Source organism: Mus caroli, chromosome 1 (genome assembly GCF_900094665.2).
Source record: "Mus caroli chromosome 1, CAROLI_EIJ_v1.1, whole genome shotgun sequence".
NCBI lineage: Eukaryota > Metazoa > Chordata > Mammalia > Rodentia > Muridae > Mus > Mus caroli.
This window is the reverse complement of record NC_034570.1, coordinates 124,037,590-124,056,986: the sequence shown is the minus strand read 5'-3', so window position 1 is coordinate 124,056,986 and position 19,397 is coordinate 124,037,590. Positions and strand designations below refer to the sequence as shown.

Below are 19,397 nucleotides of genomic sequence, written 5' to 3'. Positions count from 1 at the left end.
AAACCTGGATTGTTGGAGACCCCAGGATACTGGAGATGCCAGGGTCATGGGATATCTACCTAGGAAAGCTGCAGACCAGGTATGAAACCCGGTCAAGAGAGAAAAGGATGTTGCAGTAGATGAGGCTGAAGGGAGTTGGAGTATTTCAGCAGTCTCCCAACATCTTCTATCTTCCCTGGAGGGAAGCAGGGCTTGAGAGCATCCTGTGAGCTTGTGAAGGGAAAGGAGGGAAAGGGGAAGCCAAACAGGCAACCCTGGAACATGAACGTGGTTTTTATTATGCAGCACACCTGGTATCCATATCCTAACAGCTTCCAGGAGACGCCACAAAACCTAGTGCAGCCATTCAGGTTATACTAAGACAAAAGCTAAGGCTGCAACTCTCAAAAACAAAACAAACAAACAAACAAACAAAATGGTCCCACTGTAACAATGCCATGGAAAGAACCACATTGCACAAGAAAGGAGGGTACAGAGGCTAAAATTGGTGTCGAGTAAATTTTTGTTATTGCACTTTATTCTATACACTTAATATGTTACACTTTTATATAACACTGTAATAAACATTAGTCCTTTAAAACAAAAACATTACATAAAGACAAAAAAAAAAAAGCCAACTCCTTCCCCACCCCACCCCACCCCCAAAAAACCCAAAGAACAAAACCCAGCAGGCCATCCAGACAATCTTCTTGTCAACTCTCCAGGCTACTTGGTCTGTCCGATGATGTCAGGTATACATTCTTCACCACCATGACAATCACACTAGATGCTAATAAAGCACATGAAGTTAAAAATAAAACTCTTAAGAACAACAGTACTACCTGAAACTTCTAGGGGAGTTTGCAGTACAGGTGTTGTTTAAGGCCACCCCTTCCTGGTACACTCTAATATTATCTCACACCCCAATATTTAGAAAACGAAATCCTCATTTTCTTTTAAGGAATATGTGGACTGTTTGACCCAACAAATACAAAATGCTAGTCCTGAACACTTAAAGCAGCTCCCTCTTTGGGAACCACTTTACCAAGGCTGTTACTCCATCCTGGCAGAACATGGGCTTGGCAGGTCTCCCAGTAAGCTAGATCAAACAGGGCATCTCTCTAGAACAAGACCAAAGGGTGCCTCAGTTTACTAAGTGACTGTACTCACCTATCCCCTGGGCTTCTCAGTGCTAAATAAGACAATAATAAAGTGTCATTTAGTGCAGTTGTCACTATGCAGCCTTACTACCCCAGGCCACTGCTGTCAGGAAAAAAACATTCCAACCTCTTTGACCTTTGTGGCTTTTTTTTTTTGGTTCTAGACACTGAACCCAAGGCCATGTGCAGGATAAGCACATTCTACCCTGAGTGCTCCAACCTGTTTGACAGCTCAAGCAAAAATACAGAAAAGCATCTGGGAGCTGCCAGGTGTTCAGTTTTCCATTCTCCTGCTCTGGCTGTAACAGCAATGCAGCCTTTCCTTTGTTTTCTTGAGCATTAGTGTTAACATGGCTGCCTAGCCCTGTCCCTTAAACTTGACAGAGTCAGAAGTAACTCTCTTTGGTCTGGCAACAACTAGGATAGTCCTCTTTCTGAGAACATTGAAAGATTGCTCAGTCAAGAAGCCAGTCATCTGGGCCTCAGATACAGCTCTTGGGCACAGATGAGCCTTGCAGGGCTCAGACTCGGCTGGCATTTTTTCTGATTGCTCTGCAGAAAGGCCTGTCACTCCATTCTGAGGCCAGACTTTGAGCTCCCGAGAAGCAGCGGGTGTGAGTGCTGGGCTGGAGCTGTGGCAACTGTTTTGCAGGATGGCAGTCTTCACGCCACCCTTCTTCCTCACTCAGCCCAGAGGTAAATCTTCAAAACTTTGGCCCTGTCAAGCCCTGTACTACCCAAGTGCCACGACACTTCTCTGACCTCCTAGCGTCTTCCTAAGTGATATACAATACAGTACATTTTGTGGCATTTTATCGCTGAAATAATAGTAGATGCCAAAAACCACATAATCAAAAAATAGCTTACAATGTTATGAAGTACAACACACACAAATTAGACATACGTGTTCACATACTCAGCCCGCTGAGCATTGAAATACCAACACCAAATACCCCCAACGTGGCCTTTGGTTTGCCCGGATCCTCTCAGGGCTATCCTGGGCCTTGCTTGGCTACTCTAATGAATGAACTATACAACTCCTCCTCCTTTCCCTATGGCATTAATCTCTCTGCTCCTCCCACTGAGCAGAAAATGATGGAAACTGGCTTTTTAAAATTAAAAGAAGGAACCTGTAATCTGACAGGAGACGAAAAAGAGATTCTGAATGAGGAAACAAACATCTAACCTCCCACTGATGAGTCTGAGTATGGGCTACGTGGTCCAAAGAATGTTAGGAGTATAGTTTCATTCTGGAGCTACCGCCTCTGTAGTACAGCAAGACTCAAGAACAAGGGTCAGCAGTCTTCTAACTACACAAGACCTCAGGTTTCATACACCACAGACCTAACTAGCTGAGACGACTCATTTCTTCCCTCTTGACTCCTTGGCTTCCTGTACATCCTACTGTCTCCAGAGGGCAACATGTTAACCCTCAGAGTAGAGTAACTGAGTATAGTTGAGTAGGTGTTAAAACTCTAAAAGCTAGACTAAGCATTCTGCCAAAATGAACCAGAGCCAAGGAACCCAAAGACAATGGCCCATCACTTGTCCATTACAGTTTGCATGTAGAAAGTATTACCTGGCGTTTCTGAAGAGCTGTGAGTGTTAGACCACCATGCTCAACTGCACAATTATCAGAGTTCATGGTGCAGAGTGTTCAAAGTGAACTTGGAAAGCTATATGGAGCTGGAGCATAGCCCATGGGAGAGTGCTTACCAGCAATATCTGAGCAGTAGGATTGATCCCTAGCACAGAAGAAGAAAGGAGTGAGTTATATAGTTAGAAGCTATGCATGGTAGCATATGGATGGACTTAAGGCTAGCCTGGGCTACATCCCATTAAAAACAACAAAATTATAGCCTATTTCTGACTAGATGCTCAAGCCCAAGTACCATGTTATCTGGTTTATTCCCTCCTTTCTTTTTTGAGGAAAAAGAAGGGTAGAGGGTGGGCAAAGACACAAGAATCAAACAGATTCTGTTCTGGGTTAGCTCTGCCCCACAGAAACCAGGGCTCCCTGGCCCTGGAAATGTAAACACACTGGGTTGTGAGGACAGACAGCTTCATGTGTAACTGCCTCCTGGGTCTTTGACTGTAACAACCTGAGATCCTGGCTATAAAGAACAAGAACCAGACAACCACAGGTCTATCTGGCTAGGTTGGTTTGGTTTTTGCCTTTATGACCATACAATCTGGAACTAAGGTCATGTTTCTAAGTGGTCTCTACCGCTGGACTGATGCCCTGCACTGCAGGCCTGTCTTGTTTTAGAGACACACAGCGAGCAGACAGTGGTAACAGTTGTCTCCTTTTCAGTTCTGAGGCCAGAACATCACATTCTTCAGCTTTTAAACATCTGAGACAGTCTTTTGCCAAAGAGGCAGTGTAAAGTAGTGTGAACACTAAACAGCCACTGACTTCTTCACTGCCCAGGAGCCATCCCTACCCAGGAAGGCTTCGAGTTGCCACCAAGCACTAGTTCCCTTGGGAGCCTCCTTAATGAACAAATGACAAATTCTCCCCATGGCCAAAAGCTGAGAGGGAAGGAAGGAACAGAGTGGAAGAGAAAGGGTTTTGTCTTCAAGTAGAATCGTCTAGTCCTCTGCTTGGTCGTTCAGAGCTGCACTTGCAGAGCCGATCCATAATGCTTCGGAGCATAGGCTGCACGATGCCCAAGAGGGGCCTCTTCGAGGGGTCACCATCCCAACACGCCTCCATCAACTGCCAGCACTCCTCATCAAACACAGGAAGACGCTCTGGACGGGTCCCTAGAGAAAAAGAGCAAGGAAGTGAAGCTAGTCTGGGAGAGCAAAGGGTTTGGGATTCCACAGCAGACACCTCAGCTGTAATGCAACAGGAATGGTGGAAACTGGTATAATGCAGCCAGTTAGCAAAGGTCTGGTTTATAGTGTCCCTTCAGCATTATATGATGTCCCTTCAGCATTATATGATGGTCTGTCTGATGTGGCCATGCTGTGAAGTGGCCAGAAGATGAGGGTGCCCTGTTGTGGTATCCAGGCTGTCTGCTCTCAGAGAGTTCAAGCCAAGTGGTTTGGTGAGTCTTACCTCTGCGCACATTATTCCAGAGATGGTCTTTGCTAGCACACCTCTCAAATGCCTCAGGGAGCTTGATAGAGCCGGAGCAGATATACCAAAAAAGGATCCCAAAAGCATAGACATCCACAGAGTTATCATACTTTCCTACAGTAGAGACAGATGAGCAACAGTGAGCCACCATCTTGCTTCTATGGATCCTTACACAATTTTGAAAAGCTTTTAATATCTACTGTTCTTCACAACTTGCCTGGAAGGCAGGGCACACCTGTAGTGCCCATTTTATAATATGGAAAGCTAGATGCTAAGACAACCAAGACAAAAATTTGTCAAAACAGAAGGAAAATCAGGCCATTTGTTTTATTGGGACAGTCTGCAAGATCAGTTCTATAAGGGGCCATATTAGAGAACTATGGGTGGGACTCAGAAAATAAAAATTATAAAGACTGGCAGGTGTGGTGGTGGACACCTGTAATCCCAGCACTCAAAAGACTGAGGCAGAAGTATAGTTTAAGGCAAGTCTAGGATACACAGGAAGATCCCATCTCTCATACAAAGATCATAAAGGCAGAGAAGAGTCTAGAGTTGGTGGGTAGCAGACTTAGCAGGGGTACCACAGCAATAGGGTAGACAACAGTAAGAGGAATTTAAATAAGCCAGCAGAATAAAGTAAACTTAGGAAAAGAACAGCTCTCCTATCTGGCTCTAATGAGGATTGGACAACAGCTAGTCCTTCTGCTTATTGAACAATGAAGAGCCCGGTGACAACTTCTATGAAATGAGTGGAATTCACAGGCTGGAGAGATGGCTCAGTGGTTTAGAGCACCTGGAGCTCTTACAGAGGACCAAGATTTGGTTCCCAGCATCCACATGGCTCACAGATACTTGCAACTCCAGTTGCAGGGGATTCAGTGACCTCTTTTGACCTTGGGCACCATGCACACACATACATGCAGGTAAAATATTCATACACATAAATAAATCTTAAAAAGGCACAGCAATTGAAATGCATTGCAAATTTTTCCTCATGTCAACACTAGGACTGGCCTGTGGCTTCCTCCCACCTTTCTTGGCCATCACTTTCCCCTCCACTATGGCTCAGTTTCAGTCTTCCATGCCAGCTATTCTTCTCTATTCATCACCTACATCAAGGCAGTAAAAGAAAAAAGCTTTCCCATTGTCCCTGTTTGCCTCAAATCTGTAGCCCTGTTTATTTCAGCTGTGTGCACACCTTCACTTAACTAGCCACCTCACTGATTCTTCTCCCTCATATCCCCAGTGGCTGCACCAGTGGCTGCAAAGCTGGTCCAGGCATATGTACCTTGCCACCCTCCCCTGTTTAAAAGCTCGGCACCTCCTCACTTGCAAAGAACCCTAATCCTCCACAAGGTTTTCAATCTCTAGATTTCTCTGGCCCTATCTTTCACTATTTGCTGTTTTGCAATTTCCCTTAGTATTTCCCCTTCTTCAACCTTCAGATATTTCTGTTCTCACGACACACGGTTGGACTAGAGAAAGGAAGGCCTAGATCCAAATCACAGATGCACTGCCTTCTACTTCAGTGTTTTGGGGGTCGGTTAGTTCATCAATCTGGCCCCAATTTTATCTACTAATCTGACACTAAATATATAACAACACAATCAAGGATTGCTGTAAAAATTAAGTATAATGAGAATTCTGGAATTTTGAGCTTTTTTTTTTTTAAAGAAAGATTTATTTATTTTGCATATGAATGCTCTCTCTGCATGTACACTTGCATTAAAGATGGTTATGAGCCATCATGTGGTTGCTGGGATTTGAACTCAGGACCTCTGGAAGAGCAACAAATGCTCTTAACCTCTGAGCCATCTCTCTAGCCCAAGAATTTTTTTTTTTCTGGGAAAAACACAAATATTTTAAGAATGTGTGCCGGGCGTGGTGGTGCATGCCTTTAATCCCAGCACTCAGGAGGCTGAGGCAGGCGGATTTCTGAGTTCCAGGCCAGCCTGGTCTACAGAGTGAGTTCCAGCCAGGGCTACACAGAGAAACCCTGTCTCGAAAAAAACCAAAATAAAAAAGTTCTTTCACTTTAATCCCAGGTTATGGCTATGGGGCTGCTTTGGACAATTGGAAGCAGCTGGCTATGATTTGCTTTGTGCTCTAGCAGAGGCGTGGTTTTGCCAGCTGCAGGTAGGTTCAACAATTATGTAATATTTGAAATCCTGGGGACTTTATAGAGGGTATATAAATGCTAGGGCCCCTGAGAGGCAGGGTTGGTGGTTGTTAGTCATGATCCAGGAATATCTCTTTCTCTCTCTCTCTCTCTCTCTCTCTCTCTCTCTCTCTCCCTCTCCCTCCCTCCCTCTATCCCTCCTTCCCTCCTCTCTCCTCCTTTAACTCTTACCTAGTGATAGGGGGTGAAACCAGGGGGATAAGGAGTGGGATAAGGGAGAACCCACAAAGTAGCAAAGACCAGCTACAATTAAGACAGGATCACCAGAAACAAACCCTCCTGCCTACTCCAGAGTGTACATTTAAACCAGAGTTCCCTTTCCACTACCAATCTTTCCATACAAGACTCAAGTATTACCCCAAATCTCACTTCTACCATAAACCTGTTCAGCATTTCAACCTTACTCTGTTCTTTCACACTGCATCAATAGTACATAACTCCTGTAATTTATCATTTAGTGCTGCCTTATAGCACTTCCAGATTATCTTACCTCTCCATATACCTCCATGTTGGTAAGTTCTTTAATGACAAGTTCCATCATTTAGAAGTCATTCAGCCAATACTTTGTGATTAATAAGTGCTAAGTATGGCAGGTAGAGTGCTAATGACCCAGAGACCAGAGCATGTGCTAACCCCCACTCCATCCACACTTTCCTTCCTTTCTTCTGTCCCTCTTTACTCTCCCTCTGTTCTGGTTTCTTCATTGTCAGACTTAACGTGCACTCACTACTTACCCAGAAGGAAGCACTCCATAGCAGACTACTGGAGTCTGCCAAACCTACTCTTTGCCCTCTAGCCTTACCTGTGAAAAGTTCAGGGGCCATATGAATTGGTGTCCCCACAATGCTGCCTGACATCATAGCTTCTGGTTTACAGAATCCTAAGTCGGTGATCTTGGCACGGTTTTGTTTGTCCAGCTGCCAAAAACAGGTCAGAGTCACCTTTTGTCTGCACACCCAGCCTCAAAGCAGTCCTTAGAAAGTCCTGCCTCAAACCTCACCATCCCATACTCTCTCCTGTCATTGTCCTCTTCCCCAATACTGTCAATAACCTGATGGCAGGGGTTGTTTCTTTCCTCTTTATATCCCTGACATATACTGGGATCACTATAGTCTTGGAAGATCGAGTAATGAAGGTCTGTAAAATGAGGAAAACATGCTGGCACCTGATTTCCCTCTTCAGCAGCCAAAGCAATTCTTTTAATTCTTAAAGCTCTAATAAAGGGTTAGGTGTGGGAGACCTGGCCAACATATAAGACCTTGGCTCTACCCTAATACAGTAGAAAGAACAACAATGATATAAAAACAAACAAGCAAAAATCGATCATAGAGAATAAATGTGCCCCTTTCTGTTCCTGATAGTCTGTTATCTTTCTATCTACAATATCCAGGTTATCTTTCTCTCCCCCAAACTGCAACTTCATGGGTGTTACCATGTGACACTAGAAGGTATTTTTTCCTAAATTATTACATTTTGTTTATTTGTGTGTGTGTGTGTGTGTGTGTGTAGGTCAGAGGACAATTTGTAGGAGTCTGTTCTCTCCTTCCACTATGTAATAACAGGTACCATAGCCTGTTATGTCCCCACAGTTGAGCCATGTCACCGACCCTAAAAGATGTTTTTAAGAGGACTCTGACAAACAATTCTTTATGATTTATGTGATGTGACCTTGTAAGGTGCACTTATGCACACCAGCTCTCATCTAGCATCTCTGATAAAGCACTAAATAGTAAGAATCCTGGACTCCTCAAAAATACCAATAACAGAAAACCAACAAAAGGGCAAAGATTATTCAATATTAAAGAAGGCAGAAATAGCATGATAAGAAAACATACTGTAGAATCCTTGGGTTATATCCTAGATAAGAAAAACAACAACAGCAAAATAGCAAACAGATCATATTGGAACAACTGGATATAACAGACAATAACAGAATATATGTTGATAACATTACTGTATCAACGTTAGACTTGAGTGTGGTAATGGCATTCTAATTATGTAGGAGACTCTTCTTAGGAGAAACTTGCTAACATATTTTACCTTCATATGATGCAGGAAAATAAATAGAAAACATGACTGAGTGGGCACCTTTGCAGGGGTATAGGATACAAGGGTGCCTGGGTCTCCAGCATGCCACTCTTAACCTTTCTGTGAAGTCAGAATTTCTCAACAGTGGAGGGGAAAGGTTTTGACACAAGGACGTCTGTTGAGATTGGTCCTTAAGTCCAGGGCTCTGTCCACTCACCATGGTGCTAACTCTCCTACTTTCCATTTAATATTCCTAGAATCAAAGCTTTTTACACAAACCCTCCAGAGAGCAGGAAGTCCTCTCTAAATATAGCTCTATCTTACCAGCACATTTTTCAGTTTGATATCCCGATGAACAAGCCCCTGGCTGTGCAGAAAGCGGATTCCCTCCACCACATCCAGGGCTATTTGCAAACGTGTCTCCAGGGTCAGCCCAGCCTGGAAAGACAAAAGAGCCTGGATGTCACAAGAGCATAACTCCTCAACCCAGCAGAGACTTCCAATTGTGAGAACTAAATGACTTATGGTGGCAACAAAGGGGAGAACAGCGAGTGGGAGGTACAGGGAAGAAGTTGCTGCACAGGACGCAAAGCAGAAGGAAGCCTTTGGCTGGCTGCAGTGGTCAGCAGGACCAGAATCCAAGCAGAAGAGGTCTGAGTACTAACAGCGTCTCACTCCCATCATCAGAGCAACTCGGGCACAGCCCTGAGAGAGATTTGCTTCCACTGCTTCTATAGGCTTGGTTAGCCCAGGTTTGTGTTTATGGGTTCCAATTCCAAAGTCACTCTGATTACTTAAGGGTCTTTCCGATTCTGAAAAATGTCCTATTAATTTCTTCCAAAAACTCAAATGGGATTCTCTAGCCCACTTACAGAAAAACCTCAGGCGTTCCTGAGATAAAGAGGGAACTACTTGGGGTCTCTTTTTCATGTCACTAATTCTTGTGACTCCTAGAAACATTTCTAAGTTTTCTCTACCTTACTTCTGAAAGTCTCCATGTAAGCTCATACAGGGGAGGCCAGACACTCAAGGTCAGCCTCTCTCTTCTCCTACTGAGTTCCAAGGCAGGGGACAGACAAGAGAAGTCACTAATGGTGATGGTTTTTTTTTTTGTTAAGATGACAGTTTAAACTGAATAGTCAACTGAGAGTTTCACCTTTCCTCAAACAAAATTCTTCAGTGGCACACCCCAATTTATTTTTAAAAGTTAAGACAACATAACAAAGATCTAATAAATGACTTTGTGCCTGCCCCTACTGCATGTCTCTCTCTGTGTGTCTCTGTTTCTGGTGATATGGGGTTTGAACTCAAGACCACACATGCCAAGCAAGTTCTCTTATCACTAAGCTATATCTTTGGTCCCATATAAGTGATTTCACTTTAAATCTTACTGGAACTTGTGTTAGAATACTTAGAATGCAGAGCCTCTCAGTATCTACAACTAACTCCATCTGAATTCCTTTTAAATTTTTAAATGTTGTGCATGTTGTGTTATGGATGGTGTGTGTACATTTATGTGGGTATGGAATCTCTCCAGATTTATTATAAAGATATGTATAGTACTATATAGTATATACATGTAATGTATATATATATATATTATATATACATATACATAATGCAGTAAAGCCACATTACTCCAATGTCTATGAAAGTGAGAAGTTCTGAATAAACAGGAAAGGATGAAGTTCAGGAAGGAAGGGTTGAGCCTGGCTCCAGCTGGCCCTTGTCCCTGACTGCCTCAGTCACCTTCAGCCCTGTGTAGAGGTCCCGGTGTAGCCGCTCCATGATAAGCAGTACAGCAACGCTGGAGCCGCCACCATAGTTGTAGTCAATGACTGAGCCATGGAGATCGACCAGCCGCTCATGCTTTGGCAGAGACCTATGAGAAAAAGAGGTTTTGGCAACTACACTTGGGCTCTAACTCTGCATGAGATACCAGGATGTAAAAAGAAAGACTCTCAGGTCCACACATAGTCCAACTCCAGATAGAGGGAAAGGAGAACTGCTTCTCCACTAAGTCCACTCCACAAGACTATCAATACTGACAGTCCTGTGACTAAGAAAGAAAACAGCATGAAAATTTGAGAATTGTGATGGGAAAAGACTAAGGAAAGAGCATGTCTGGGCCAGATCACTAGGTAGGTAGAACACTTTGCAATCTGTGTGTAGAGGGATCGATGCTGCAGCTTGTGGTAGGAAACTTATCCCAGCCTTTTAGCTTCTTTGGGTATTCCCCAGAGAGATTAAGGAAACCAAGGCCTACCTCATGTAGTGAAACTCCAATGCCAGATCGTTCCAGTGCTTTTCATCTGGAGGAACAACTGATTTGAGGGCACAAGGGAAGTGTCCCCCCCAGTTGTCACACAGGTATACCACACCATATTGGCCCCGGCCTAGTTCCTGTCCTAATTTAGGTTTACCTATAAGATATAAAGACAGGTGGGATAGAGACTTAACAAGCATTCTCTTTAGATTCTTAGATGCAGTCCTGCCTAGAGGCCAGAAGTTGTAATCATGCAGTCATGCAATAGAAAGAAATTCAGTGTATTCTAACCAAGTTGGATGACTTAACTTTGATCGTGTTGTTCACATTACATAAGCAGCAGAACCAAACAGGAATTCAAAATCAGCACTAAGTGCTGAGGCAGCTTTGCAAGGAGGCCGGAGCCTAAACTCTGGGGTTCTTGGAGGCCAGGCATAAAAATGCCAGAGGACCTTCAACTTCCAATCTACTTGGAAAGAAGCAAGAACTCACGGTGAAGCAAGACATCCTGTAAAGACCGACTCTCTAGCGAAAGGCGGGCCAGACGGGGGGCGTGATCTTTTCGAACCTTTAGCCACAGATCTTCAGTTTTCTCCAGACGGCCAGAATGGCCAGCTTCCAGCTAGGAGGGAAACAGAAAAAGACAATGTAAGACTTTTCAAGCCCCTCACCTCAGCTTCCCCACCTGTACCTAGAAATAATCTCTCTCTCATGCTGACAACTGTGAGAACTGAGTATGAGACATGTGTAGGACAATGGCAGTGAGTCGTCGACAGTCATGTTCCTCTTAGATGCCTGGCATATGTTCATTCTCTCCCCCCTTCCTTACACACACGTGGGGCACATAACTGAACAGAGTTAGGAAGTCACTCCTCTTTCATTCATTCTTAAACTACTGTATAAACATATAGAAAGTGTGTACTCCTCCATGCTCCTTTCTCACTCAGCTATATGGACAAATTAACTGGACTGATTTTTGGAAACTATAAGGATAGCAGAGAGTGCACTATTTCTCTCTTGAGGAGGCTCTTTTCTGACTGTTCCAGCTTTGCTTCTCTCCTACATACGCACCTGCCTCAAGGAGGCTGCAAACGCCTCATGAGAACTATTGAGCCGCGTACGAAACTGGCTGCAAATGCTCTTGGCCAACTTGGAGGCACTGAGGCTGTCGATGGCTTCCTGGGCCACCTTCCTCTTCCACTCTAGAGTGATGGTGGGTGGGTTCACCCATGTGATACGCTGGATGATCTGCCGAGATGAGGACAGTGAGATCATTGAAGGAAGGAGAAGGCACTCCCAGGCAGCTCCAACAATGCCCTTCCTGCTCTGCATTCTCTCTCACCAGGAGCAGCCTAGGAAATCCAACCTCAACTGGAACACTGCCTACCTGAAACCCAGAGTTCAGCCAGAGGTAGGCTCCAAAGAACAGCAAGCCTGACTAAATGCTCGCAGCCCTCAGCGTATTCTGTTCAGGGACAGGGACAGGACAGGACCCACACTCTTGGCCCCTAACAGCAATGTGTAGTTTTTTGTGTGTTTGCTTTTTTGTTTCAGACAGGATCTCTCTCTACATAGCCCTGGCTGTCCTGGAACTTTCTATGTAGACCAGGCTGGCCTTGAATTCACAGAGATCTGCCTGCCACTGCCTCTTCAATGGTGGGATTAAAGGCTGCACCACCATCATCGACTCTGTCTGGATTTTTGTTGTTTGTTTACTTGTTCGTTCTTGTGGTACTGGGGAATCAAACCTGTGGTGTTGCATATGTGAGGCAAACCATCTGTCACCAAGCTACATCCCCAGCCCCAACAATACCTAGTTTTTGTTTTGTTTTGTTTTGTTTTTTTGGTTTTGTTTTGTTTTGTTTTTTCGAGACAGGGTTTCTCTGTGTAGCCCTGGCTGTCCTGGAACTCACTTTGCAGACCAGGCTGGCCTCGAACTCAGAAATCTGTCTGCCTCTGCCTCCCAAGTGCCAGGATTAAAGGCGTGCACCACCACGCCCAACTAATACCTAGTTTTGAGGAAACATTTAGGCTGAATAAAAGACAGATGAAGAAACCTAATGATGTAGAATTTTGTGGCTTCATCAAGTGTTACATAAATGTACAGCTTTTTAAAGCGTTAAAGGAACATTGGTAGTAATTAAGTAAGACTAGGTGTATAACAGAATTCTCTCAGAGAGACAAATCAGAATAATGGCCACCCTACTTTAACAGCATCTTTGAAGAGTCTGTTCTATTGGAGAGTCTACTCCAATATGTAACTGAGCCAACCATGGACTGATAGGACTCCTCTGGGGAACACTCACCTGCTTGATTTGTTCCCAAAGCATCCGTGTAACTGAGGACCCCGAGTGGAAAGTGACTTCAACATGGTAAGCGGCATTTAAGATCTGGAAGAGAACACATGAAGGAGCACATGCAGACAGCCATCTCTGGACAACTTCAAGAACAAGTCCACGTTGGGTGTGGCAGTGTACATCTTTAATCACTGCAGGCTAAGGCCAGCCTGTTCTATATAGCAAGTTCCCAGCCAGCCAGCCAGATCCATAGAGTGAAATCTTGTCTCAAAAAACAAAAAACGAAGAACCACAATCTAGCCAGACACAGCACATGTCAGTAATTCCATCACTTCAGAGGTGGAAGCAGGAGAATTAGTTCAAGTCCAGCCCTAAACAAAACAACAGCAAGTTCAAGGCTAGCCCAGTCTTGGCTACCATGTGCCCCACTCCTTCCTTCTGCCTGCCCAAACAAAGAATTACAAAGCAGTCCAAATATTCCCAAACGTATTCCATATTTATTTTATATATGTGTTTATGATTGATATATATGTATATAAATGCATGTGCATGCGCGCGTGCACACACACACACACATATATATATATATCACACAAAATCAACCCAAATTCATCGCCCCCATTTTGTGACTACATATGTTCTTTTACTTTCTATTCCTTTTTATCATCTGTGAGTTTACAGCTCATTAGCACGTCCCCCAGGCAATAGCCATGTAGTAGGAAAACAAAATGAAGTTTTAACTAGACTGTCTCAAAGGGAAATCCTTGGCTACTTTGAGGTTGGGCTTGTCTGTGAATTGTCCCAGATATTACCTGTGATACAGTGTCTTAGCAACCATTCTTTTCACACCTGTTTGAGATAGTTGCTGGTAATATGAACTGAGACATCCTGTGATTTTTCAAGGCTCTGCAGACACCGCTCCAGGGTTCCAACAAAGCTTTCCCGCAGGTAGTCCACTGAGCTGATCAGCTTGTTGGCCACGGCCTGATTGAGCCTGGAGATGATGAGCTCCTGGATCTGGCGGATGCAGGATTTGATCTCCCTGGTCCCGATTGTTTCTCCATTCTCAGGGACAATGACATCTACAGAGGCAGAGACTATGCTAGTTAGCTGTGAAAGAATGGGGCAGACATGCTAAATAAGGGCACCTCCCAAGTTATCACCAGCCACCTCCTGTGATGGTGGCTATGAAAAGATATGGTTGGCTGTCAAATTCTGAATCTTAGGATGACCAAGGGCCAGGCAATGTTCAGCTACTTAAGTTAAATAAGATCCTGAAAATGAGCAATTATATCTAAAACAAGTCTGTTGCTCTTTTTATCTTCTTAGGTCAGTTACAGGAGGAGGGAGAACACCATTCCCTTAATGGGAACTATTCGAAAGGCACAATAGCAAGCATTATATAGTAGTGTAACACCATCTTTACAATACCTTTATAGGTGGATATTAATGGATCTAGTCTATACCTCAGGAAACCTCCTTGGGGATAAGACAAAGTGGGCACTGGGAGAGAAGATGTGCAGTCAGGAAGCAATACAGCAAGCTACAAACCTCACTAGTTCTAAATTTGGGATCTTCATTAAATTTCACACTGCTGGCATATTAAGCCAACCAACAATTATAACTTATGTACACCCTCTGAATAGCTATGCCTCTGGAAACTCTTTTTCTAGAACTCTGACGTAAAAAATCTCAGACCAGTTCAGTCATTTGTAACAACAATAGGCTGAAAGGGATGCAAGGTGTATCCATTAGGAGACATATTTAAATGGACATTTGCAAATATATATATGATTTTACCTTCTGGGGGGATGCAGCTCAGTGGTAGGGTGCTTGCCTAGCATGCATAAGCCCTAAGCTCAATAAAAAATAAAAATAAAAAGTTTTGACATGTAACTCCCTACATAGCCCAGGCTGACCTCAAACTTACGATTCTTCTGCCTCTGTCTCCTGAGAGCTGGGAATACAGGCATATGCCACCACACCTAGATTAAAGCATAGATATTTCTAAAGTATGTTACCCAGCATACATGCATGACCTTTATTTACAAAGACAAATGGTAATAGAAATATGGTTCTACCAGATTATGTGCGAGCTCTCTTTTAAATCAATTATTGCTTCAAAGGTACCCCCAAAGGACTCAGAACAAGACAAGAATCAGATATTAAGTTGCACCTATTATGTAGCTATCTAAGTGTGTAGATCCACAAACCTGCAGTGCAGGCAGCAGTCAGACATTTGATCTGCTTGCTCCAGTTACTCCATTATCTATTTAAGCCAAACATTGCATCAAAGGCACTAAACTTGGTATGCCTACCAACATTACACTGTCTACCTGAGCCTGCCTGTCATCATTCGGGTAAGATGCCAGCACAGATGCTCAGGGTGCTCAGTGACATGTTAGTTAGAGGACTTCCTAGAACTTCCTAGTAATGAGCTTTCCTCAGCCACTAAAGATCTGTTTTCATTCATTTTTACTAAGACAGGAGAGAAGAGAGGGAAGGAGGAGGAGAGAGGGAGACAGAGGAGAGTCTTTGGGGTTTTTGCTGCAGAATATAAAATGATGAACAACTCCAGGTTCATATTCTCCAACTCTGGCATTTCAGAACACGACACTAAAAGAAAGTGAGAGATGAACTGGTTATACTAGTTATAGGAACAAGACGCCAATAAAGATGAAGTCGAGACTGAAAAGAAACAAGTCAGGTAGATTGATTAGATCAAAATACTTTAGACAGACTAGAGAAGTCAGACTAGAGCCAGGAGTGGTTTGAATGCTTATATCCCAACACTCAAAGAGGATGAGACAAGCAAACTGTAAGTTCAAAGGCAGTCTGGGTTAGACAATGAAATCCTGTCTCAAGAAATGTATAGAAAACAAAAGCATGAGTAAATATAAAATTGCAGAGGACTCATGGGTTCTTGGCAACTAGTTAAACAAGAAAATTCAAGAGAGAAGACAATAAAGGATGTGCTGAGGCACAGTAACTAAGAACAGAGGTTCTCAACCTTCCTAATGCTATGACCCTTAAATACAGTTTCTCATGTTGTGGTGACCCTCAACCATTAATTTATTTTATTGCTACTTCATATCTGTAATTTTCCTACTTTTATGAATTGCAATGTAAGTATCTGTTATTTCTGATTGTCTTAGGTCACACAAAAGGGTTGTGACCCACATGTTGAGAACAGCTGGTTTAAGCAGTAAATACTGAACTATAAAATATGGGCTCAAGGGTTGGGTGTGGTGGCACATTCCTTTAATCCCAGTACTTAGGAAGCCAAGGCAGGTTGATCTTTCTGAGTTTGAGACCAGCCTGGTCTACATAGTGTATCTACTAATTCTTGAGTGTGTGTGTGTGACACACATATGTATATAATATGTGTATTATATATATTTTCATATATGCACTCAAGAATTAGACTATCTCAGTTCATATCCTGCCTCTACTCCTTACTAGCTGTGGGACCTTGGGTAAACCGCTTGTCCTTTGAAGCCTTTCACTCCTCATCTAAACAATAAAAATAAGCGACTCCGTGTAGTGAAACACAGCACTGACAAAGTCTAAAGTGGTCTGCCATGGTTTTGAGCACCCCGAGATGATGTGGACATGTGTTCGTGATTAAAAGTCTGAAGTGTCATTTTAGTTACTGTAAGGTAGACCTCGTGCATGGAGATTCAAACAGTCGTTAGCATAAAAGCCAGCAGCATCGAAACTTCAGACACCAAAAGCCCTGACTAATGGCATTCCCCGGTTGTGTTAGTAGTCATTTGTGAAGAATGGGACTGCCAGGAAAGCTAATCATGCTTTGGGACATTTTCCTGCAGGAACAGCCTGAAGATAAAAATAAGACCATGGGACAAAAAAGCAACACAGTGAGGCACCCTGGTCTGTGCTGACAAAGCCAAGGTAAAAAAGTACAAAGCTCTTCTCAGGAATGCAGGGATACAGGCAGGCAGTAGAGAGTGGACAGCTATAGGATAAATTTACCAAAAGCTAAGCTAATGGCCCGGGAAGGAAGGAAAGTGAATCTTAAGATCTATGAAAGTGAAAGAGGCCATCTCATCTAAGTGACTAAAGGTGCCCTCCTGCTGGACCTGAAGAATCAGTGCATTCAACTTCTAGCCCGAAGAACAGAGAGTCCTGGAGTCCCAGCACTCCAGAGGCTCGCTAGCACCTACCTTTAAACTCCATGTTGGCAGCGTCATCCAGAAGTTCCTCTTTCATGGTGTTAAGTGTCTCAACAATCATATCCTTCATTTCCTCTTGCTTTCGGTTGGCAATATTCATCAACGATTCATACAATTCATTCTCCTTTTTTCTAGTATATTCTAGGCGTTTGGGAGTAATCTGCAGGTCCCGCTGCATGTCAAAAGCCTGGTTAATAAAGATGTCAAGGCAGTGGCTGTGCACCACATTCAGGGCCTTGGCTGCATCCACTAGGCGGTTCTGTAGCAGCTGGTGAGAAAATGTACTCAGTTGTTTCAGCTTCTCACTTTGCTCCACCAACATGCTCTGAGCTTTACAGTCCTGGTCAGAGGGCACACAGTTCCTGTGACTGCTGCTCAGATAGCCCAGGTCCACTAGCTGTCCATACAGTGGTGATCTTTCACTCTCTGCTCTCCCGCTGGAAGAGCTGATTATCTCCAGCTTGGGTACTTTGAAAAAGAACATGGGGAAGGAGAAATACTGTCTAACTTCCCGAAGCTCTTGCTCACCCTGCTCAGAGAGCTCATCCTTGTGAAGTGCATAGGTTATCACAGGCAAGAAATCATTTGCCAAGTCACTCAGAACATCTACTGAGGGCCGGTGGCTGGGGCACGGTGCCACCACAATGTCCACTTCCTAGAAGGAGAAGGGGTCAGATCAGCACTTCACGGACAGAACCCATCTTTGCCTTCCTTAAGTCTCACCTACACTGAGACCAAAATACAGATGCATAAAGGAGCAACTGGGCTTTAGTGTACCCCAGTCACTTGTCCCCCTCCTTCCTTGGTTCCTAACACTCACTTCTGTGACATACAAAGGCAAGCATTCATCTAGATATCAAAAAATCAGTAGAAAGGATTATAGTCCCTTCAGCCATTTCAGATGAAAAGAATCCCTGACTGCCTTTGATTCTTGTAAATTTCTATTGACTCCCCTACAAAAAGGAGACAAACAGTGGAAGAAAATGGATTCTTATGGCATCTAGGAGCAGGAGCGTCATCCTATACCTTTCCCCTTGCCTCCATCTCACACCTCCATCCCACCTGCCGGCCTGGCTAACTCCAGCATCCTTTCACTGTTCACATGTAAAGCATGTCATACCCTACAGGCTTTCCTGTTAGAGAATCGCTGGCACTCTCCTTATCTACATCTAACACGGTCATAATTTACTTATTTGAACCCCGTCTTGTTCAGATAGGCATGGTGGTACATGCCTGTAGTATTAGTACTTGGGAGCTAGAGGAGAGAGATCAAAGGTTTAGGACAGCCTGGGATATACATATGAGTTTCAGGCCAACCGTGCTAAAACTTTGAGAGTCCTTATCTCAAAATGGAAAAGGAATAAAGAAGAAAGGAAAGAGAAGCAAAAAAGAAAAAATGATGAGAAGACAGGAAACAGAAGGGGAAAGGAGAGGAAGAAAAGAGATTGTGTTCTATTAGTCCACAAAGCCTTTGAAGGCAGAGCCCATAGTTACTCACTATTAGAATTCCTATGTCTAACACAACTAAGCCCTCAGTAAAATCAGTTGTCAAACAAAGAAAGTCAATCTGCAAATTAAAAGTCAAGATCACCAAATATTTCTATCCTATTCCAAGATTCTGCAGATATTTCAAAGTTAAATTGTGGTAACAGCATTAACAATATGATCACTTAGGGCCTGAGGACATGACTCACCGTGTAAGAGTGCTTATTGTACAAGCATGAGATCTGAAGTCCAGTCCCTAGTGTCTACATAAAAATCCACTAATGGCCACAAGAACCCCCTGAATTGGCGAACTTCAAGTTCAGTGAGCGACCCTGTCTCAAGGCAATAAGGTTAAGAGCTACAGCAAAAGTCCCACGCTGGTGTCTGCTTGTGTGTGAACATGCACGCTCACATGTATGCCACTCCATACGTACACACACAAATATGATCACTTGGTATGGTAGATAATAAGGCTCAACAAACCAGTATTTAGCCTTTATATTTTGGGGAAGGTAGAGGCAAGAGAAAATGAGACAGAATTTTTGCTTTTTGGCCTTGCCCATCTTCCTACCTTCTACATGTATATGTGCTAGCGAGAGCAGTGGCAGCAGGCAGCTGATCCAGGCTAAGAATGAAAGCTGAGCACGGAGATGAACACGTTTAATCCCAGCACTCAGGAAGCAAAGTCAGGCAGATCTCTGTGAACTCAAGGTCAGCCTATCGTA

General features: G+C 43.6%; 1 protein-coding gene across 5 annotated transcripts in view; it reads right to left on the bottom strand.

Moving 5' to 3' along the window:
* Positions 1–257: 257 nt before the first annotated feature.
* Positions 258–19,397, bottom strand: part of Dstyk (dual serine/threonine and tyrosine protein kinase) — a 50,585-nt gene continuing 31,445 nt past the window's right edge. For 4 of the 5 annotated variants that reach the window (XM_029476596.1, XM_029476598.1, XM_029476602.1 and 1 more), the window contains 11 exons: positions 17,179–17,842; positions 13,844–14,076; positions 13,004–13,087; positions 11,769–11,945; positions 11,190–11,319; positions 10,698–10,854; positions 10,181–10,313; positions 8,756–8,869; positions 7,206–7,320; positions 4,204–4,338; positions 491–3,905 (listed from right to left, as the gene is read on the bottom strand). In XM_029476596.1, coding sequence (XP_029332456.1) covers positions 3,718–3,905; positions 4,204–4,338; positions 7,206–7,320; positions 8,756–8,869; positions 10,181–10,313; positions 10,698–10,854; positions 11,190–11,319; positions 11,769–11,945; positions 13,004–13,087; positions 13,844–14,076; positions 17,179–17,842 — 2,130 coding nt within the window. In that variant the 3' untranslated portion in view covers positions 491–3,717. Of the gene's footprint in view, positions 3,906–4,203; positions 4,339–7,205; positions 7,321–8,755; positions 8,870–10,180; positions 10,314–10,697; positions 10,855–11,189; positions 11,320–11,768; positions 11,946–13,003; positions 13,088–13,843; positions 14,077–17,178; positions 17,843–19,397 lie in introns of all 5 variants that reach the window. The other variant, XM_021162901.2, reaches the window with a different exon arrangement.